General features: G+C 37.8%; 1 protein-coding gene across 1 annotated transcript in view; it reads left to right on the forward strand.

Moving 5' to 3' along the window:
• The window catches only part of GLRA3 (glycine receptor alpha 3), a gene marked incomplete at both ends in the record, with an annotated part of 83,738 nt that overhangs the window by 43,091 nt on the left and 15,933 nt on the right, over window positions 1-24,714 (forward strand). The window contains 3 exons of the mRNA XM_084263964.1: window positions 2,362-2,585; window positions 5,260-5,342; window positions 19,693-19,830. Coding sequence (XP_084120090.1) covers window positions 2,362-2,585; window positions 5,260-5,342; window positions 19,693-19,830 — 445 coding nt within the window. The remainder of the gene's footprint in view (window positions 1-2,361; window positions 2,586-5,259; window positions 5,343-19,692; window positions 19,831-24,714) is intronic.

The raw sequence follows: 24,714 nt of genomic DNA on the forward strand, positions 1-24,714 counted from the left end.
ATAAACTTTAGGCAAACAGATACACAGAATAGCTTCATGTAACCTAAACCAGATTCCTCCATTTGTCTTCTTCCATTTTCCATTTCAACTCTCTGCTATGCAGAGTTCTGTCTTACACATATGAGAAGTCCCTTACTCTCTAAGTAATCCAAATCATAAATTCATCATCTTCTACAGAGAAAAGGAAAATAAATAGGTACACTTCAGGTTATGCAAATTAAAATGTAAAGCTTGGGTTTGGCTGGAGTGCAGGCAAATCCTGAGAGCTGCAGTGCTCACACCCAGTGCCCTGGGTTTAGAGCTAATGCTTCCTTCAGTGAAAGGATTCCACGTGTTGGGACAGGCAGTAGAGCCGTGACCATTCCCACATCCTGCTTCTCCCTGGGCTTTTGATTTCACACAGGAATTTGGAAGGGGAATTGCTATTACATGGTATTTGGGATATCGTGCAAAGAAATAAAGGTATTTCAGGGGGTATTATGTCCTCATACTGCATGGAAAACAGCAAAAGCTCAGTCCCACCAACACTGAGCTTGTCTAAGGGTTTTGGCTTCCTTTAGGAAGAAAAAGAAGCTTTTTTCTGCATCTGTAAAGTACCCGTCCATGGCAGCTTCTGTTTAAGAACTTTTTATGGCACTTGAAGCTGTCACTAGCCATGATAAAAAAAAAGGGAAATTTCTTTCAGTCTTTTACTGAAAGGGAGGGTTAACAAATTAACTTTAAAAAAAGGAAATTATTAGTAAACCCTGTGCTTTTTCTACCTGGCATTTAATGTTATATACTTGCATTTGGCCAGAAAGCCTTTTTCATGTCTGCTGAAAACAATAATTTCATTCTCCAGGTGTAGTTTTCCACTTGCTGTTTTTTTCTTGAAAAATATAAGGTTATATGAATATAAAGTCCTCTACTCAGACTTTGTATGATATGCAGAATTTTCTGATTGTCAAGCAACAAATGCTTGCTAAACGTGTGGGGGCTTTTTTTCAAGCTGAGTAATTAAATTGACCAAAACAGCAGGATGCAGAAGATTTGTCATGAGTAACTGTTGAATATTGAGGCTCCTATTGTCCATTATTACAGCTGTTGGTATGACTCTCGCAACCATATGGCTACATGGTCCAAGTTTCATAAGACCAAATATTGATCCAATACTAGAATTTTAACAATGTCTACACCAGTGGAGTTTTAATTAGTTATTCTAACCACTAATAACTACTATCCATAGCTATTGGCCAAATTGTATTGCTCGACCTTGAACAATTCATTTCCTGTTCATACTCAAAAAGTTTTCATTGTAGTTATTTTTTTTAAAACAATAAACTAGTGATGCTACTTGCTTACATTCAGAAATGTCACATAACCTCTGAAAACCAGCTCCCATTTCCCCTCTGCACTGCTAACATTTCCAAGTTCTATTTTGTCTTCTTTCACTAATGCAGTAGTGTAACATATTATGACCAATAAAAGTATACTCCCTCTGTCCTCATGCTCACTGAGGACATATCAATTCTCTCAGATTGTTCTCATATCAATTTTCTCAGTTCTTGATGTAATGAGATGCTAATATTCACCTCTAGTTAAAAACATTTTCATCTTTCAAAGTGGTAAATATTAAGAAAGTGTGCATCCATAGATACAACACTGTCTCTGACAGTATATACAACTCGTAAATAACTTAAACAGAAACAGATAAATAACGTAACAGGTAAATAACGTAAACAGAAGTTTGAAGCACTCTACTCATCTATTCTTTAAAAGTACCCTTGACTAATACACGACTGCCCGTAGGAATTAAGATGACTCCACTTTCACCTAAGCTAATTTATCATAAGCTCTCCACCATGCCTGAACAGAGGTGGAAGACATGTCCACCTCAGACAGATGAATGGAAAGCTACTGCTCACACACTTCTCAATAGGAAGCTGGGGCACAGAAATTCTGAGTGGTGGGTCTAAAATAGGTAAGAATTAGGGAGAGAAAAAAGAAGTTAGTTTTTACTTCCCATACATTCTCACTACCTAAGAAAGGGAAGTAGGAATTCCTCCACCAGAGATTGAACAGAAAAAGGTAATTCCATCAAAATCTTTTTTGCTTTAGAGACAAAGCTACTTAAGGGCAAAATTATATGGAGTTATATGAACTGTACATGGAGTTTGTATTTCCTTAGCTTGGGATTTTTTTCAATTGCTCTTTATTCTCATCCATTGTGTCCCTACGAATACAAATAGGTATCATGCTGGCATTCTGCTAAGTAATTCTTTTGTCATCCCCAGATGGACAGGGGATTACATGACTAAGAAATGAAATAAAAGCTAAATCCCTGTGCTTGATAAAGCATTGCTTGTTTTCTCTTTCATTCAGGATTACCGAGTGAACATCTTTCTCCGTCAGAATTGGAATGATCCACGCCTTGCATACAGTGAATATCCAGATGATTCTTTAGACTTAGATCCATCCATGCTGGATTCAATTTGGAAACCTGATTTATTCTTTGCTAATGAAAAAGGTGCCAACTTCCATGAGGTTACAACAGATAATAAGTTGTTGCGAATTTTCAAAAATGGAAATGTACTTTATTCTATCAGGTGAGTCTCTAGACAAACAGGGATTTTGTGAGATAAAAGCACAAATGTGTACCTAAGAATTGCTAACAGATATCTTCAGTTGCTCATCATAAAGAGCTATCACTAAAAGTAGTTGTGAGCTTTGAATACAGACCTTTATCATCATGTTCATTGTTTATACTAAAATAAAAACCAATCCCTTATTAGGCAAGCACATAGTGAAAATAATTTTTAAAGTATTCTTCCCATTTTAAAGTACAGATACTGAGTCTAGGACACTTGCATGGAGCAAATAATCCTGGAGTATTATAATATGAACTGGCCTATGTATGAGTTTCACACACTGTAGCCTCCAATGTCCTGCCAATCCATTGTTATTTTTTGTGGAGGCATGACATTTAAATAGTAGTTCACTTACTGCTGGAAATGGAGAGAAAAGTGGAAAGGTAAATTTTGAAAAGGTTTAAGAAACTGTAAACAGCACTCATAAGTATTGACAACATTTAGTTATACTCCTTTTCTCTTCTCCCCATTTTCCTTTTATTAAGACAGATATTAGTACGCGTTTTGCCATGATCTTCATAAACCTGATCCAATAACAAACACATTGGATATAAGTACACTAATGCCCCATTAGACATAATATAGATTTAGTATTAATGCAGTGACCTACTTGTGCAAAATGTTACACTTTTCAAAATAAATATGTATTTTGTCCACTTAGTGTTTTGTTTCATATACTTTTATGGCACTGCAATAATTGGACTTTTTTTAAAGGCATCAGGAATTTGTAAAACAGCTTGTATCCTAAGAGGAAAACCAAGTTTGTGATTTGTGCGGATGTATCAGTAGCAAGGGAGTCTCCTTCCTCCCTCCCTCCTTCCTGTGCAAGTGAGCAGTGTCTTGTCAAACTTACTCAGGGAGAAAGGGTTGGGTTACAATTCCTATCGGCACTTCATATCCAAAAGGAGGTTAGTCTGCCAGTCTGGGAACATAATCATTCTTCAGTGTCACAACATGTACGCTGTCACCAGAAAGAGATGGAAAGCAAATGAAAAGGATTCTTTCTCTGCACTCAAGTAGAAAGTGGAGCAAAATCTCTGATTCTCCAGACTGCCCGAGTCTCCCTGAGAGGCACTGGCAGTAGTTCCGCCAGATACGTACAGCCAGAGTATAGAGACCACCACTCAACTGACAACAAGTTTGGATTGCCACTTCAATTCAGACAACGTTCCTGGTCATAGGAAACAAGAGGATTATTATAATACTAAATTATAAAAGCAAACATTGACTATGATGAAAGCAGATGCCAGATAGCTCCTGTTTTTCTTATTGAGCCAGAAAGTTTATGTTGCCATGATTTAATTAAGAGCTATTACAATTTCTAAAACAGATTTAAAAGCATATAGTTGGCATCTAGCTGAGTTATGTGAATTGGAGTCAGTTAAGCTTTTGCTGAGAGGAGACACGTTAATTGCTAATATGCTGAAATTAAAAGAAAAAAAAATTCTACATTTGTTTCTTCCTTGTATTCCCTGATGTCTCTTCCTCTCCCAGCCACATTGGAACAATTTGGAGAATAAAATAATGAGGAAGTTCCTGGTTCAAAGAATGTCTAAAATAAAATACCTAAAGTTTTATTGAAGCACAAAGTCCAGGTTGCTCTTCTCTGTAATTACTTGTTAGCCTCGTTTTTAGACTACTAATTTGCACTTGGTATAGCTTGGAGTAGGGTCTGGGCCTGAGTTCCCTCCCTGGACTCTCCCCTTGGGGCTCAAAAAGCTTTGGAGAGGGTTTAAAAGAAGGGATTAGATTAGATTAGAGCACTGCCATTCTAGAAAAGCCTTATGTGTAAGGAATTGAACTCAAGACCCTCAGGTTTCTGGAGAACATTCTATCATCTGAAATGATAGTTAAATATGGGTAGAAATTTTTGTGAAAAATATTTTCTAGAAAGAAGAAAGGTACAATCATGACTCTGAATGATTAATGGAAACCAAAACATGGTTAGTGAAGGAAAACACGTCTACTTTTCACATTCTTCTTTCTCATTTCTCTGAGAATTAGCACTCTAAAGAAAAGGTATTGCATTGATGCAAAATGCAAAAATACCTCTTTTGCCTACAGGTTGCAAAGTATTTCACAGAATCAGGACTAACAGGAAATGCAACTGCAGATCCAAGTTACAAGCATATTTCAATCTACCATCAGTATCATAAAATGCTATCTTAAACCTTTGTGACAAGAATTTAAGCACCTTATTTTAGGGCAATAACACATAAATTACTTTGCCACCGTGATTTGCAGCTGACATCTGTTACAAAATTCTTGCAAATCTGGGTAAATTTTATGTCAAGGATTTGAAATACTGTAATAGTACAATAATTCTGCTGTAGCAAAAAAAAAACCCAAACTTGTTGCTATTGCATTCCTTTAGATTTCTGATAAAGCTAGGCAACCCTACTGAAACAATTGTTACTCTGGAAGTCTGTAATATATTTTTTTCCAGATTGTCATACTACACTCAGCAAATTAAATGAGTTCAGCTAATATACATCATTTTTGAGGACATTCTAATGAAAAAAATGTATTATCTTCTATTTATAATGACTTCCAGTATTTTCATGCATTCTTCCTGTGGAGTTCTGTGGCATATTTGTGGTACATTTTTAATATATCTTTTGTGTTTTTTCAGATTGACTTTAATACTGTCCTGTCCGATGGATCTCAAAAATTTCCCAATGGATGTGCAAACATGTATAATGCAGCTGGAAAGCTGTAAGTTTGTGTAATGTATTATAAATACCTTTGTAGGGATTACAGCAGCCATGCAGGAGGTAGAAAGACCCCTTGTAGTGGTACAAGAATAATTTTTCAAAAAAGAATCCTCTATTTTATGAAAATAATCTGTGATTTTCAAAGGAAGAGATTCTTGCGCCTTCACTTGTATTGAAAATCAACAGTTCTTTGCAAATCTATAGTTACTGCTAATTTACGTACCCAGGGCCAGTTTAGCTTTATGGAAAATTTATGTACATGGTGATTCACAATTAAGGCTTCCCTGCATTTGCACATACAGTGGGACAGTAATATGGGAGAGCATAAAGGAAACACTAGAATAACTTAAGGAAATGATGTATGTGATTTATGTGACTATCCTGAAATCAGTAATAACTCTGTATCCTGGAAGCAAGATGATGTATACCGAGTCCCTGCTCTTCAGATTCCTGCCCTAGCTCTTCAGGATGCCTTCATGTCATAGCTACATATCTGCAGCTATTGCATAATCATCCTAGAAAGGATAAGGGAAAGGGTTTTCTACAAGGAAAAACTGCAAAACATATATATATGCATATGCCCATGTACCTACATAGAGTATATCACTTACACAGCCTTCACCCCTTCAACTGGGTCAGCACCTTAGACCACTGGAAAAACCCCCAGAAAATCTTGGGAAGTGTGATAGAGCCCTTGTGTTATGAGGAGGAAGAAGTCCATGCAAGGTATCATCTTGCTAGGGATAAAATGTGAGTATGACCTGATCATCAACGGTAAAACTTGAATATTTTCTAGCAACCTTCCAAAGACTCTGGACTTAAAGGGAATTTGTAGCAGCACACATAGCTTGATGTTGAAAACACACAGAAAACACAAAAGAAATAGCTTTATAGCACAGAGGTCTAGCAGTTTGACCACACCTGGTGTTGCACTAGAATTTCAATGGAAAAAGTGAAATTGCAATTCGATATATTTTAAATAATATCTCCATACATTATATACAAAAACCCCAAGGAGAGCAGAGGAGAAGGCCATGCCACCTTAAGCAACACAGGCTTTGCAGAATTATCTTTCAGTTAGCAGCACTACCTTTTGTGTGAAAAAGAATTAGCATTTCTTAACCCATCCCATATTGTACTTATCATCTCCCTTGATATCTCACTTAGAACACAAAAGAGGATGGAAAGCGTACAGCAGCCATGCCATTTCCAGACACTCAGACAAAAAGACAAACCAAAGATTCTGTCTGATGTCATGATCTGAGACAGGTTGTGGGAGAAGGATGGCACGGATATGCATTAAATTCTCATTTTCTTGTGATAATTGTTTTGGAATTGCCTTTTCCCCTTAAAATGAGAGGACTTTGGAAGAGATTCCTAGCAGAAAAATCCTCTTAATACTGTGAAAAAAAAAAAAAACTAAAGCATTTTCAAAAGATCCTGGAAATCTGAAGTTTGTGAAAATTAATGACGGGGGAAAACAAATAAGTACCCGTCTTAATGTCAGATCTAGATTTAGAGTTTTAGGGTCAATAAGTAAAATATTTCCAAAACCTATTTTTTTACATATAGAGTGAACATACAGGATTATTTGAAATATAGATCAAACCCAGCAACATACATAATTTGATTAAAGTATGTCATGCATTTTTTCTCTTCCTTTACCAGAACAAAGTCACATCTAAGAGATGGGGGGAGGTAATTATCTATCAGTCAGTGTGTCAGAACTGTTTGTTGTATGGGTAATGTTATGCTTTTACAAAAAATTGCAGGGTGAGTATGAGAGCCAGATCTATCTTTCTTTATGTGGACAGATGGTAATATTATAAAGCAGGCTTTCAATATGAGGGCAAGGGCTGAATTTGACAGCAGAAATTTTCTTGACTAAAACGTTTGCTGCAAATGTCAAGGGAATTTAGGGCAATATTATATATTCAGCATTTAAGCAGAACTCCACAGTCAACACAAGCGGATAATCCCACTAATAACCTATGTCACCTTTGTAATTAATGTGACTAAAGAAAAGGTTAGCATGAGGCAGTTGTGTCAGAGTACATACAGATGGGAGGTATATTCACTACGTATAATTATGCTTCGAACAGAAAGTATCATAGTGTTTGACTGTACAAGCAAAAGGTGTAATTTAAAAAAAAAAAAAGTTCTTAAAAAGCTATGAAATTGTTGCTTTAACAACTTCATAAAACTCAGCTGTATTTTTCCACTCTTCCAGCTCTTGTGAGGATAGGTCATACAACAATCAAGTATTCCTGAACAAACAGGCATTTGTTTTGCTTTATAGACACCTTTCAGGAGGTCACGATTCCCATGAACAGTACCATAGGGAACCGATACTTATAGTTGAATAGCACTGTAGATGTTCTACTGTATTTTCCAACAGAACATTTTTCACTGAAGTATTGTTTTTAATCATTCAGTTCCGTGGGAGTAAACTCCCTGCTGCACACTCAGATGGTAGAGAGAGGCAGTGTTCACAAAAGGATTGCTGAACAAAATACAAATGAGTGCTTCAAAATCTTCTAGTTACAGAGCAAGATCAAATCTGAGTTCACAAGGAAGTTACAAGTAATAAAGCTTTTCTCATATCCCCTTGTCTAATTCTGTTTTACCTGTAACTCCAGACATTGAAAAATAGTGACTATGGGCAAAGTAGCTGGCCTGAGGAAGAAAATTTTGCAGCAAGTGGGAGCTCTGGCTATGCCAACATCTCAGATAGAAGGAGAACAAGTTAGATTTGCAAGAACAAGACAGCAGTTCCCTGAAATGACTTTGGGATGGATCCAATGAAGGCACAGTGGCATAATTTCCCAACTCCTAGACCTTCATGAGCCAGAATTCACCTGCCCATAAACAATTTCTCCATACAAGTACAGGAAGGGAGACAGACACATTGGTGGAGTTACAGTAAAATATGTACATGCTGGATGGGAGGGTAACTAGATTAAAAAAAAAAAAAAAAAGGTTATATGAGTCCAAACTCTGACCAGTTTACAACCCTTAGAAAAGAGTGAGCAGAAACTTTCAGATTCCAGAGTCTTTGACTAAGGATAGGTATCTAGTTCTCTTTAAAATTATTGAAGACAAAAGGAGGATGGGTGCATTTAGCATTTTCCCAGGCTTCATATCAAATCTCCTGAGATAAGAAGTGACATAACTCGGAATGCCTGAATCCATCCAAGCAGCTCTAATTTCTAGGCCACAGTGTCACACTTTCCTGTTGCTGCCTGGCTTACATTTTTGGTGCTGAGGCAACTTAAACAGGGGGATTGAAGCCCTCACCATGATGGTTAAAGCACTGTTTGTGGAAGTTACAGTCATGGGGTTTCAAAACTGAGAACAGAGGCCTCTCCTTCCCTGAGTTATAAAAACCCAAAGTGGTTGCAGGAGCAAAACAGCAGCAGCAATGCTTCCAGATGTTTCTTTTTAAAGTGATGATCACTGATATATTTTCCACTGAGTGCCAACATGGGTAGGACATTGTACAGCCATGATTTTACAAGGCCCATTTATCTCACAGTTTCTTTAAATTCTACTGATCTTGGCAAGCCTTGTTCCTGCATGTGTCACTAAGCAAATTAGACTGTTTCTAGCAAATCCTCATTTTTTCTTGCTTCTCTTACCACCAGGTTCAAAGAAAGTCTGACATTCACTTATAGAGATCACAAGTTTTATCTCTGCTATAAAATAATACTTTTTCTTAGTACAGGATACTGTCCTTCAATACTGATATTGTTGTTCCAGCGTGGAAAGCTCTATGAGGAAAATTCATGTATAGCTTTTCTTCCCAAGTGGTATTTTTATTTTTAGCCAGCCCATGTAATGTTTTTTCCAAGGTCAGTCCCAGCAGCTGGATTTGCCCCCGGGTAGTACTTCACTTATATCATGAAGTGTCTGAAAAATATTTAAGTGGAGAAGTCTTCTATTTTTAAAGGATTTATTTTACCAACTAGAATGAGCTCCTTTTGTATCTTAGAAGGGGGAAAGCAAATGAAAATGCACATATGAAATAATCCATTCTACATTTCTGTGCCTTGGACATGGACAGCCTATAGGCATGCAAGATAATTTTAGTTACATTCTGCTTGAATAAGATACAAAGAAATGTCAGCTAGAAATATATTTATTTCTGTGGCCTGTCTCCTAGGAAAGAAATGTTTTTCTTTCATGTGCTAGAGCTTTTTGTCTCTCTCTTTTAAAGTTTCATTTTTACCTCACAGCATTCCTTTATTCATATATTACAATTATAACGTTATGTGACATTCAATATTCCTGAATTCTCAAAGAATAGTGAAAAGACTCAGTTACAAAAAGAGAAATATAGTGTGAAAAGCAATACATTTAAGGGAGAAAGCACCTGCTCACATAATTTTATTTTCATTGTGTCTCTTAATAAATTAAATAATGGTGCTTTTTTTTGTTTCTTTACTTTTTGATTTATGAAAACATTTTAGTCTTCCTAAGGAATCATCCTCCAGTCTTTTGGATTTTTAGAGGAAATTCACTCTGTACTATATGATACTGTTACCTGGATAGTACCATCTCTGCTTTCCCAGTTTTTAGATTGGAGACTGTGCAAATGGGAAGACCTGAAAGCAGGCTACTGCATTACAGAAAATGCTGTAGGCACCATTCCTTTCCCACAACAGAACAAAAAGCATAAGAAAAAGCAATAGAACTGGATTGTATTTATCTGCTATTTATCTGCCAGGCAGCCTCAGGCTGTCACCTGAGTGACAGTAATTATGGACACACTAGGTCAATGCCTGCCTGTGCCTAACATGTGGAAACCATGCCTCTCCTTTCCATTTCAGTAGGTCACAAGTTTTCAACAAGTCAGCTTATGGTTTCTACTCTGCCAGGGGGTGACTACTTTTTGCCTTCATTTCCCAACCAATGCAGGATGAGAGGGTAGTAATGACTGTACAACTTCTGCTGAACCCACACAAGCTAATGTAGAAGCAATACCTGAAAATCTATAGGCTTCAGCAAAGAATATTAGGTTTGGGCTGGGCCCAAAATGTTACTCTCTCTGAAATTCAGGCTCAGAAGGATAATCCTGGAACTCCTGAGGGAGACAATGCATCAGACCAACTTAAAGGGCAGCGCAAGGGATGGACTCTTTGCAAAGTAGCTCAGAAGTACAAAGAGTAAAAACCTGCTTTCTTAGACCTCCAGCATAAATTTAGCCTTGAAATGCATCACAGCTGATTTCTGAAGCTAGTATATTTAATGTGTAATGTATATTAGAAAAATTTATTCTAACCTCCAGCTAAACCCAGATTTGTTATCTCTGTCACATCTTCCCTCTGCTGTGTTGCTGGGAATTTAGGGCACTGTTCAAACCTCTGTCATGATCTCAGGAACAGTAATGTGCAGGCAGCCTATCCTGGAGGCACAATGTTGGGATGCAGAATAGAAGAGTAGTAAAATAATACCAGTTAACACTGCTGTAGTCCTTGCCTCAGCTGGATACCTAAAGGACTGCTTGGTTTGCTGAATAAATCAAATGGCACTCTTGGAGCTGCACCTTACAAAATATTAAGGAAATGAGAATGGAATTTAGATAAATCTCTGGGATTAAAAGAACTATAAAATAAATTCTGTAGTCAAGGTGAAGTCTCTTGTACAAAAATGTTAGATATTGAGCTCAAGCATTTTATGCCATGAATGAGTTTGTATATTGAATGAGAAGAAAATAGTTAGGTTTGAATGTGCCTGCAGGTATTGTACAATGACAGAAAGGAAGTAATGGCCTCCCTGGAATAAAAGAGAATGAGTAAAAAACTCACAATATATTGTTATTCAGGTGAATCACAAGTTTGGTCAAAAATTTCACCTTTCACGGCCTGGAAAGGTACTCTAAGGGTGATTAAAAGGAAAAATCCTCTTAAATAAGACTGTGTCAGCAGAAGTAAAAAAGAGCTATCTTGGAACTGCCAAGACAACCGTGGTTCAAATGTGTAGAGTCTTTGAAGATACAGGGGAATTGCTTGCCTTGAGTAACAAACCTTGTTTTTCTGTAATGGTGTAGTGCTTGGACAGCCTGGAGATGTCAATACTTTCAAGACTCTCCAATAATTCTTTAATGCAAACTTGTTGGATGTCAACTGTTTTGCCTATGAGATTATGGGGTTTTAATGCCTATAGCTGAATTGAATTAGCTGAAATAAAATCTTCCTACTCTTAACATTCATGTGTACATATGATACAAATAGTTTGGTTCCAACAAGTTCTGTAGAGTGTTGTGTGGACCTGTATTTTTAAGGCATGCTCTGTTATGTTATACTTTCAAAATTGGATTAATGAAAAGGTTATCTTTAACACCATTAATAATGGTGTTAAAAAACAACACAGAGCCATCTACATTTTTCTTTCAGGGACTTCATATAGTTGTTGATAACAACTTGTCAACATCATTTTTGAAAAGATCAGATTTTCTGGCAAAGATGAGCAAGACCAAGGGAAAAGTCTGATTTTCACTTTTCCAAACACTCTAGATGCCCTTGCTACTTAGAAATATATCAGAAGGATCACTTTTTTTTCCCTGCAATTTTTGCTGAAACCTGTAATTGAACATGCTGAAAAATATCACTCTAGATGGACAATTTTCTATGCTGTGTAAAGGCTAGAGTTACATGTCTGTCTTGTCCATCTTCTGACAAAGAGTTTTGCATAGATTAGACCATTTAAATAGACTATCACTACAGTTTTGATATCTAGATATTCAAAACCCTGCATCAACTATTCTGGGCACAAGTCCTGACAACCGCTCCTCATCCATTGCTTTATTTCTTTCCACTTCCTCTCTCCATAAGTGTGAGTACACAGTTTTACTTTGATTTTTTCACACTTATCACCAGCTATGTCACAGTCCATTTTGTAAAGAATAACTTTTGCAGTCCAAATACTACTTTCCCAACTGTTTCAGGCCCATTACACTGCCAGTTAATTCCAAATTCTACAGTTTGCCAGTCCTTCCTATTCAACTCAGGCAGAGGCCTCAGTCTGCCAGTACATGCTTCATTGGCTAATTACCTGAGATGGCTTCAGGCTCCTAAAAATGAGTTGTCTATTTAAAGAGTTGTTTGCTGAAAGACTACAGTGCCATGCGCACACGTGGTTCTTGAGTTTTCCTGGGAAATACTCCCTCTGGCAGTTTCCTCCTGGGATCATAGCCTTGTCATATGTCGTGGTTTTACCCCGGCAGAGAGCCGAGATCCACGCAGCTGCCTGCTCCTTAAAGGAAAAGAGCAGGGGAAGAGGGAAGGTGGGGGAGGGGGGCGGGGGAGAGGCAAGGGAAGGGAAAAGGAAGGGGCAAATAACCCCAAAACCAAGAAACTAAGAGTCCCGTGGGTTGGGATAAGGATAGTTTACTAAGATAACAGAAAGATACAATGTAACAATGCTAACAGGACTTTAGAGGAAAAATATATGAAGCTGTTGATACACAATGCAGTTTCTCACCGAACCCACACAGTTCAGGCCGTGCCACCCAGAGCCGTCCCGGAACCCGACCGTCCCCAAAGAACCGCACGTCCCGGAGCCTCCCTCGGCCTTCCTCCCGTCAGCCCCCGATATCCTGGGCAGGATGTAATTGGCGTGGAATACTCTCTTTGGTCAGCTGGGTCACCTGTCCTGGCTTCGCCCCTCCTTTCTCATGAAATGCTGAGAAAGTCCTTGACTGTTTGACAGTAACTAAAAACATCAGGGTGTTATCAGCACTACTCCCATTTTACTCTCAAACACAGCATTCCATCCACTGCTACAAATGAAGTTAACTCCATCCTGACCAAAACCAGGACATCATACAATTACCACAATTTATCGTCCGCTTTTGCATTACAGATGTGCAATACCTCAGATTTTGGGTTAATAGAAACAGCATTAATGTAACCCAACCAGTCCTGTAACTTCTGAATGCTGTTCTGCAAAACAATATGTTTTTTCTGTGCTTTCTTTTCAGTTCTGTGATAACACCACTTCCATCTTGTGTGATTAGTAGTATCTTAGTCATAGACTCATAGAATGGCTTGGGTTGGAAGAGACCTGTTATCAGGTTCCAACCCCATGCCATGCGCAGGGGCACCCTCCACTAGACCAGGTTGCCCAAAGCCCCTTCCAACTTGGCCTTGAACACTGCCAGAGAGGGGGCAGCCACAGCTTCTGTGGGCTCACTCCAGCAAGTCCAATTTTTTCTTGTACTGGGGACCCCAGGTTTGGATGCAGTACTCCCAGTAGGAAGAATCACCTCCCTTAACCTCCTGGTCATGCTGGTTTTGATGTATCTCACAATACAGTCGGCTTTCTGGGCTGTGAGAACACATTGCCAGGTTATGTTGAGCTTCTCATCTACCAACCGCCCCAAGTCCTTCTCCTCAGGGCTTCTCTCAGTCCATCCTCTGCCCAGCCTGTAGTTGTTCTTGGGACGGCCTATTATAGAATGAAGTAACAGCAAACACCTGGACAGTATCAAGACACTAACAAATACATTGCAAACTGCACTCTGCTTCAGCCAAAGCTGCAGGTTTGTATCCTCAGTTTAGCATCCCTACTTCCTTTCTCAATCTTCATGCATTTACACCTTGCAGAGCCAAACCCTATAGAACACTGCATTTCAGTGACAGAAGTCACCTGAATTAGTTTACACTGACCTGGTCCTGCAGACCACTGTACTACCTGATAACCTCTATTGCTCTGAGCTATTCCTGTAGTATAGGAGTGTCACTTTTATAGCCAGCAATGAAAAAGTGAGCTGTACCCTCATATATGAACTGAGCCAGTGACTATCATTTTTTCTACGCTAAAATATAGACACTAGAACATTCCTCCATAACACTGTATTTCCCAATCACCAGTAATAAAAATATCCGGTCCAAATTTATAATAGTCACCAAAGCCATCTCATTGCCAAAAAAGAAAAACATCTTTTTTAGTGAGAGTCTGAATACCATGTTGGGATACATAAAATGCAATTAAATAAGAGATACATACGTTCTATTCACAAAGAAGCAGCAGGAGAGATAATACAGTAAGACTGAATGGCAAGAATTTATAAAGAACAGGAATAAGCATTATGTAGCAAAGTGTACCCTGAAAAACAGGTATGCTCAGAAATAGACACACAGGTTTTTCTTTCAGACATATAGACTGGGACTCCTTTCAGGTACGCGTACCACATTGCCTACAGAAAGCAGAATGCTATGAAAGCAAAGCACTGAGAGAAAACATCTTACACTCAAGTCTTATCCCAAGAAGCCAGAATTCAAGAACTAAGCATTTTTTGTCTACTACAGAATTTTTGCTCTGTACATCTATAAGAAGAGTTAAAATCATTTTAAGTTATGGGTACTTGATAAAAGCACTCTTCTGATTTGGCTGTGGATCAGATCTTTCTATACTCTTACAGTTGAGTAGAAGGCTGCTGAAATCATATCCCTAGGTAAAATACAGTGCCCACCTGATAAAAATGTTTGTCGCACAGGAAATGTGATTAAATATTGTCTTTGCTAATTTAACAAATCTAAAAAAATATAAGCAAACGGAAAAACTCATCACCGCATCAACATTTGGCATGGGTTTCTGTGCAAATATAAGGAGGAGAATCAAGAAACAAGGGTCATTGGGAAGATAGGGCTTCTGTAGGTGTGACATTGCTGTGAATTGGTTTATTTCCTCAAATTCAGGGTCCTAAATTGTATCAATTCTCCTGTCAGCTAGTTTTGGTGATTTCAGTACTTATGGGCCTAACAGCACGTTATCTTCCTTATCTTCCTTAGAATCTTCCTTATTCCCTAGAGAATCTATAAAGAGAAACGTCTTGTTCTTTATAGCTATTACATATTTCAATACAGCTCTTACAAGAGGCAGACCCTATTTAACAACATAACACAGAGACTGCAGGCTTGTACTGGTAACCACACATCTGTTCAGCATGAAGACTTTACATTTCCAGCCTACAGTTTGCTGAGAAGGTGATCTGACCCTATAAACATTCTCTGTTGCTCCATTTGCACAGTGCTAACCATGTGATGGAATACAGCTTCTCAGATATTTTATCACATAGGCCATTTGGAAAGTATGTGCAGTGTATGTCTAACCTTTGACAGCAGATCAGTGTCAGCAGCAGGCATTTAGACTTTAAGTTACTGCAAGTTATGTTACTGAATTATAATTTTTTTTAATTGCTTTGAAGATAATGCAAATTTGTTAATTGGGTAGCACAAGTGGCCAAGTAGGAACCAAAAGCTCTTGTGGACTTCAGGTTTAGTAGCTCTAGAATTTAGTTTAAGAAGCTTTGACTTATTTTAATTATAATACCTTCTGATTATTTAATGAAAAATTAATGCACAGAATTGAACTGAATAATATATTTATCAAACATTGGCAGAATAATCCATTCCTAAGACATTCTGTGTGAACTGCTTCTTCATATATCTACCCAACAAATTAGCCCTTTCTACTAGCAGTACTATTATTCAAGAACATCAAAGCAAAATTTGAGACCTCACAAAGATACCAGTCTTACTGAGTTTTGCTATTTGGGCACTTCTGCATTCAGATCAATTACTTTAAATTGTCTTGGGAACACTCAGCTTTAATTATGAGCTTGATCAGTTAGATTGACTGGTGCTGCATAAACCTGGAACAGAGAACACCATTACTCATTTCTCTCATTTGCCTTTCCTTCATTAATCACTTACTAATCTTACACAGACAAAATCATTTACTACTTGTCATTTTTATTCCTGTAAAACTCATTTCAGCAGTGGGTGGACAAGTGTATTTTTTCATCTAGATGAGTAAGGCAAATGCATTTCAGTGGAGACCTTCTTCGTTGCAGCATCTAATTGTTCCATTTTGCAAATGTAGGCCTTGATACTACAAATATATATGTATGGAAGATCTGTATAGTCCCATTGAACTCAGGCAGTGGCATCAGAATTTTAAAGTTATCCCCATAATTCTAATGCTGTATAATTTTTATGGTTGGCAATTCTAGGATCCTAAATCTCAGCAGTAAAACTATGCCCCTGGGGCTTCAAAATTTTCATTCCCAAAGCTCCCTACACATCTACTTGCTGTGCAGTTAGCCCCCTCATCCCCCCTACCCTGATCGCACTGAGCAATTTGTTACTTTATCCATATCAGGATCATAAGTCTCTACTTTGTGGCTGAGAAGGAACTTAAAGGTATTTTCAAAATCTGCCATGATATCTAATTGTGCCACTGGGAGTCCAGTCACTTCAGTAAGGGATGCTAATTACATTAATCAGCAGAGCTCTTAAAATGAGGGTGCTGGAGGAGAGATTTTTAGATTTGTTGCATCTATTACACTATACACCTAAACTGTAGCAGTAATATATATTACAGGATGGTAACCACTGACTGTTCTAAAGGGCCATTTCAAGACACAGGCCTTTTTCCCCTATGCACAGAGCACATAATGCCATGGGTGTTCTGAGTGTTAAGCACTCTGCTATTTAGCAGGTCTTCTTCATAAAATTAATTGAAAACCAGCAATGTTTTCCTTTTTTTGAGTTATTAAAGAAATTCAGTTAGCTCAGTTAGTATTGCTGGGCAAAACCACAACCCTGTACCTCCTGAAAAATTTCTAACACAAGACAATGTGGGGATTATCCCTTTTATGAATAGAATATCCTGGGATGGGCCTTGAACACGAACTGTAGTTGTTCTTGCAAATTCTCTGATTCTGCTTTGTTTCTGTAGGTGACTGGATACTTTCCACTATAGTCTTTCTTCCCTTCTCCATGCCAAGAAGAAAGAATGATGCAATAGTTAGAGGGTGGGGGGAAGACAAAACAAAACATTTTCACTTTACTCGGAACTATACCATATAACAAAGTATTTTCAGCTAGAAAATCAAGAATATCTATCCTTGTTAAAACTGCTGTGCACACAGCAGTCAAATTTCTATTATCAAATAGTTCAATGTGTTTAAATAATTTGTGTTTTTTCACTTCCCCAATTACAGGACTATAACAAGATTTTAGATTTCACTGATTCAATGGACAGATTTGATTGGGCCATGTATTTCACATTTAATAAAGGGCCTTAAATTCAATAAAGTTTTAATGTGATTTAATTTGTCTGATGGAAATACATATTGTACTATTTTAAATTTCTTTGGTATAACAAACTCACATCTCCATTAAGCATTTTAAGACACTTTTAATTTATAACTGTGATCTTGACTTACAAAACTAAAGTTACAGAAATGAATGCTAAAGCTATATTTGGGTATTTAAAATGTAAACATGAGAAAAATTAAGGACTACACCAGCGCTTTACATATAATGCTATTATAATGCACTAGAGAAGAATTAGTGGGCAAGGTAGATAATCAAAATTTAATGTAAGCATTAGAGATGAATGAATCTGATTTAGTGAAATACATTTTGACACAGCAGTTGTTTCTTGTCAGTTCAATGAGTTTTACTCAGGGGATATCACTTCTGGCCATAATCTACATGCTTCAAATGATAATCTGCTTTACATACAACTGATTAAGCTATACATCTGATTATTCACAGTTTATTGAATTTAATAGTGAATTTTAACATTGTGTTTATGGAATGTCATGCCTTCATTAAAACAGAAAAATAAGTGTTTCTTTGCACAGTTAATATATGTTTGCAATGACTTGAGTAGTGTCTGACCTTAATTTAATAGTTATTTAAAAATACATGGTGTCTTTTGGCATATTCATCCAGACCCAACAAAATAGGAAAGTAAGCCAATAGTTGAGTGCCTGTGAATACTTTGTATAAAGCTAATCCCCAAAAGAAATGTCAAGTCTGTATACAAGGAGAGATGTTGAAAAGATTTTAAAATTTATCAACACAGATTCTTAGCTTTTAGGTCCATTCAACATAGATAAGAAGGGATGAAGCATGTCTCAGATTTGAGGTCAGCATATTACGGCTTTATGAATGAATAACATTTAAAGACATATTCAAAGAGAAATAAAGTCACTGTATATAACAGAGGAAAGATTTATGCCCACACACCAAAGAGGTTATTTCCTTCACTGAAACTCAAAATTTCAATACTTATGGGTAGACAGTTACTCTTAGAAAGTTCCGAACTTGGAACAGTAATTTGTTACTGAAAGGTTAAAAGGTATTTCCAGTTACCAGTAGGTTATCCTCAACAGCCCATTAGCATTAGACTAAAGCAGAAAGGAAAAATACTGCAAAGCAGCAAAACAGATGAATGAAAGCTATGTAATTTAGATGTTAAAATTCATCCTTTTTCCTTCTGGTACAAGCTATTAGATGTGGCTCAAGCGTGCCCTTGTTCAAACTATTGCATTAACAGAAGATATCTAGTTTCAGGATTTTAATCTTAAAAATCTCACTTCATCCAAATCTCTTAGATCCTGAGAAAGCCTTAGTGAAACCTGAATGAGAATAGGAAGCCTAGTGGGGTTTTTTCAGTTGTCATAAGCAGTTAAAATTTATTTAGAAAAAAATAAAATAACATGCCAGGGATATGCTGGAAAGTTCATATATCACATATTCAGAGGAAGTAGAGATATTTCCCCAGTGATATCCTGTGCAAATATTCAGGTGGGAGAAGAAAATAGAAGGAAAAGGGACTTGCCCTTTACACATTCTGGACCTTGATTAGTACATCTCCTACAGCTTTTGCTATTTAAGTTAATGTTATAAACACATGCATGAGGTACAGGTAAGTCCAGGAATCTGAATATTAAAACTGCATTTTAATACCATAGCACTTCACAGTCAGCTAGTATGAGAAGACTGCAATCAATGGCTTTCCCTTGTTTGTACCAGTTTCACAGAAAAGGATTTTTTCAATGCAAATAATGCTTCGCTCCTGCAGAAATTTTCACTCACAGTTCTCTTTGAAGACTTTGCACCTAAAAATTCAAATTGACATGAATCCATAAACATAGATTGGCAATCCACCATTTCACCTCAAATAAAAGGAGAAAGAGATCTGAATGTGAAAGGCCTGGTTTGTCCTTCGTGGATATTACATATCCATGGATATTAAATCATCCTTTTTTCCAAGCACACAGGAGAATTGGATGTTTAGTTCTTTTGATGCTTTTGTGAATACCATTAATAGGCTACCTGACTATTAAGATTTCCCAAAGGATGCATAAGACTACCTTTTATTTTGTCTAGTTCAGTATGGTGTAGAATGGGAGATAACCCTTTGTGATTAACAAGTACAAGCAGCCCCCATTTATGACATGAACTTAAGTCATCATTATTTGTTATGTCACTGTATCTCAAAGGTTGCATCTGACTTAGAGGTTTTTCACTCTTTTGTTTTTTTTTTAGTTGGATACACAATGAATGATCTCATTTTTGAATGGCAAGAAAAGGGAGCAGTCCAAGTAGCAGAAGGTCTCACTCTGCCACAGTTTCTGTTGAAAGAAGAAAAGGATTTATGTTACTGCACAAAGCATTACAATACAGGTAGGAAAGCATATTAGCATTTAAAACTTGAAAGGCATTTAACATTGTTATTATGGAGAGTTGTTGAGTTAAAAAAAAAAATCCTCACTGAACTCAGAAGAAGATTACAATGTACAGGTGCATTATGCAGGATAATGCAGTCTTAAATAGCTGACACCACAAAGCAAAACTACGTGCAGGCTGATCAAACTTCTATTTGGGAAAATTCGTAGTGGAAATAATTCAGAAGCAATTCAGTCACAAGTTTACGATTTTTGCAGTGGGCACCATGGCCACATTTAGCACTCCTAAAATCCCAAGGTCTGTATGCACTGAGCATGGCCTGGTTTGGTCAGAAAAAAGGGGCACAAGGTTGCCAAGCCAGCTATCCCTGCCCTTGTTCTTACAGCAAGGGAGCAATGCAAGCAAGCTGAAAGCATCCCTAACATACAGTGATCCCTTGTCACTACTAGGTGGGGCCTTTCTGAGGTGAAGCCTTTGTAGAACTGCAATATTTAGCTCATCATCTCCGGGATTATTTGAAAAAGGGAAGGGGAGGAGTTAACGTCACTGAAATTTTTTAAGTTGTAAAAGGTTATCTCAATAATTGAACAATCACAAGCACAATAATCCTCAAAAATACATGCAGCAAACGCTAAGAATGCATATAAGAATGAATAGCTCCCATCTTCTCAGGGAAAAAAAATAAACTAGAACTCTTTCATTCTAATCTGTATCTCTGAATTTTTGCTCTCTGATATGATTCTTAATAGATTGAACATATCTTGAAATTTAAGTTTAGTACTCATTTACATGGATTTTTCTGAAATGGCAGAAGGGATAAAATTCAATAGGTGACATTGTAAGGGATGTCCTGTTGATATCAAAATTAAGAAAGAATGTTTTTCAACAATAAGTTTTATCACAGCTGCCATGGTGTGCCCTCAGGGAAGGGAAGGTTGTCTAATAATTTCCATTTAGAGTGGGAAGATACTGGTAAATACATTTTGAAGCGTTCCCTAAAAATACATAACGTGCACTTTTATTGCACAAATACTAATATCTGACTAATCCTTAAAAACCATCCAGAAATGGAGATACATATGCTGTAGCAGTAGAATTTTTTCAAGCATCCCTTTGCTAGTGATAATAATGAAATATAATATTATTCCTCTTTTTACCACAATCCCTATGACAAACAAGAAAAACTAATTTTCATTCTTTGTTTCCTTTGACGTATATAGGCAAACTCTTCTCCCTATTTTAGGACTTTTCTACTTTTGTGGCATTTAACCATGCACTTGCAACTGTTCTTCTATAACTAGCATAGTGGTCAACAATTGTGTCAACAATTGATAATGTGACAGACCATATTGTCCTCATTTTTCCAAAGCTCATTTGGACAATATTATGCACAAAAAAATCTCTGAGGACTTGAAATATTAGTGTGGTGCAGAAACTGTTTTAAAATGTCAGAATTTCTGGTGCTTTGCAAATATCTCTATGAACACCCCAAGCTCTTACTGATTTTAAGAAGTTTCATTACCATCATTGTAGTTTAAATCTTTCGATTTAGAATGAAAGTTTGTTTTTTCAATATTCTGGAGTCTCTACCTTTTTCCTCATTACTTCTGTGTCAAGCCTATTTAAGTTGGTATTGATTTTCTTCTGAGCCAAAGAAGGAAAACATGCTAGGCCTATGCATAACACAGTTTTTTGGGGCCAACTTACATCTACCAAGCTTTTCACTGTGACCCTAAATTGAGCTGACAAAATGGAAGGAACAAACAGATATAGTTTAACTGCGTGTGAGGTCTCATGACTCTTGCAGTGTGCCTGAAGAGAACCTTGCTTATCAAGTTAGTGTGGGAGAAGATGGGAGGTGTGCTGACATAACTCCAGAGGATGGTGAAGCAGTTATATTGTTGTTATGTTTCTTTATTGTCTGGCCAAACAGCAATTCAGTCATCAAACAGGTGCTTTAAAATGTGAGTGCAACCCACACCCATGAAAAGATGCCTAAAGTTCCTCCAGTTAGAAAAAGAATTGAGCCATTTAATTTGTCCATATAAAGTATAGCTATTTACTAATACAGGAAACTTGGATGCCTCAGTGCAGGCACCCACTGCACACTTCAGGATGGAGGCTTTTAAAGACCTCAGCGAACGAGAAGAAAATTACACCGCTATGGGACCTCCCTATGACTGGTGGGGGGTAAAAATTGCAATGCTGAGCAGCAGCAGCTGCAGGCAGAAGGGGAGGTATGTCCTCACCTGTGGAAGGAGCAGAGCAGCCTGCTTTGAGCTACAGCACCAAAATTACAGGTACAAGTCTGGAAGAATTTGGCAGGGCAAACTACTGCCAGTCTTACACCAATGTTAAGTTTGCCACCTACGTCATTGTTTGTTGCCAAACTATGCAAAGTCACATCCTTCCTGAGCAAGAACTTATGCAGTCAATGGCAGAGGACAGCGTAAGCTCTGAAACCCTTCAATCTGCCACTGACATCTGCAGATGGCATCTTGGAAGAAACACTGAATGGTAGCTCTTTCCTAAAGTCATTTTATGAGTCTTGGCTTTAGATATAGAGACACCAGCCATATAGTTTAGAATTCATCTATTTCTACATGTCAGGTGGTCAAAATCATAATTTCTGGTCAGGCTGCATGATCACAGATACACCTGAATGTTTTACAGTGAGGAAGAGACAAGTAGTTTTATAATCAGGTTTTATCAGCAAAATATACACCAATTGCAATTTATATTTCAGTGCAAATTGCAAACAGTGTCTAGAAACTGCCCTTACCGAGTGGGTTTTTATTACCCTGTCTCCTTAGAGGCATGAAAATAATTTTTGCTAACTTCACATATATGCAATCAGTTTTGTAGAGACTCTTGAAATAACAAGCTTTGCACACAGACATAGTTTATGTCTAGTTTATTTAAGAAATTTTATAATGGGATGGCAAAAGGACTGAAAGCATTTAACTGCACTTCAGTAACGCTTCTCAGAATGCCTCTCACGTGATAGTAGAATGTTCTGGGAGAAATCAAAAGGGAGTCATTTACTGAACAACATAAACTCATAGACTGCTTGCCTTGTGATGATTCTGGTAGTGACTCAAACAGGAGAGAAAGTAAAAGGAGACGTACTGCCTCACAGAAAAGTCATCATGTATTTCATTCTCCATGTTCTCATCTGCCATGATGATTGCAGTGTGACATGTGCCTTGTCGCCAAGAGAGCTTAATTGCGATCTTATTTTAGCAGCTGCAGGAGCATAAAACAAAGCACATAAAAGACAGAAGGAAAGTTCTGGTGGTCTATGCCATGCCTCTTACAGCAATACAGTTTATTTCTTTCTGAGACACTGTTTTCAGACAGCTATTTCAGAACGTAAAATTGTCCTGAGGACATTTCTTTCAGTGTTAATGATTTAAAAATAAAAAGCTTTCTATTTGGGGTTTTGGGGCTTCTTTCAGTAATTCAGTTGGTCTGAGGACACTTTGAGACAGTACCCTCACTCTCACTGAAGGCAACCTTTGCCAGGGTGATTACACCCTACATACTGCATAACCTAAACATTAAGGCTTACACACGCAGCTCACTTAAAAGCCTTGATTAACTACATGAGAAATTAGTAATATCTATTAGTTACATGATGAATTATTTGTTTTCTGGACAATACTGATCTAAATTTCATCTATCTGGGGCTCTAATCCATCCATACATAAAAGGCTAGCTTTCCACTACCTAGCACACTGAAGTATCCCAACTCAGGATGAGATGCACATGGATCTGGGCAATCCCAAGCACAACTACAGGCTGGGCAGAGAATGGATTGAGAGCAGCCCTGAGGAAGGCTTGGGCATGCTGGTTGATGAAAAGCTCAACCTGACCCGGTAATGTGCTCTTGGAAGCCAAGAAAGGCATTTGCAACCTGGGCTGGCCAGCAGGTTGAGGGAGATGATTCCCCCCTCCTCTACTCCACTCTCAGGAGACCCCAGCTGGAGTACTGTGTACCATTCTAGGACAGTCAGTGCAAGAAAGACATGGGCCTGTTGTTCAAGTCCAGAGGAGGACCATGAAGGTGATCAGAGGGCTAGAGCACCTCTTACAAGAAGACAGGCTGAGAGAGTTGGGCGTGTTCAGCCTGGGGAAGAGAAGGCTCCGGGGGAACCTTAAGCAGCCTTCAGGGTATTGGCTTTAAACTGAAGGAGGGTAGATTGAAATTAGATATTAGGAAGAAATTCTTCCCACTGAGAGTGGTGAGGCCCTGGAAGAGCTTACCCAGAAAAGCTGTGGCTGCCCCCTCCCTGGCAGTGTTCAAGGCCGAGCTGGATGGGGCTTTGGGCAACCTGTCTCTGCCCATGTCATGGCATTGGAATCTGATGATCTTTGAATTCACTTCCAACCCAGTCTACGAATCGATTCTTTGAGTTCCAGAACCAACATTAAGGAACAGCTGGGAGACCACAGCAAAGTGCAACTATTCAGTGAGAGCCTGTGAATCCAAGAGATTCTAAACAGCGAAAGTCAAAGTGTGGTAGCCACGTTTCATCAAGCCTTACAAAATCAGTTTCTTGACTTTTACCCCACTATGGTATTGTCTTAGAAAAGCGTGTAACTTTTGCTTTTAGAAGAGAATACTGTCTTTACCTTTCTCACTACGGAGAAAAGTGTGTCAGCTGGCTTTTGCAATGTTTTCCTTCCTCGATAAAAGGATAAAGGAGAAACTGAGATTTTTTCAAGACTAGAAATGTTAAACACTGCAGACATTCAGAATAATACCCAGAAATAAGTGCTTAACACAATTTTCAATCTCAGATTGAGCTTGAATGCTTAGGATCTTTATGTGGACTAGAGGAATTGAGCTGCTTAAGAGAGGGATTTTCAGAAGACAGG

Source organism: Gallinula chloropus (genome assembly GCF_964237585.1).
Source record: "Gallinula chloropus genome assembly, chromosome: 4".
Lineage (NCBI taxonomy): Eukaryota > Metazoa > Chordata > Aves > Gruiformes > Rallidae > Gallinula > Gallinula chloropus.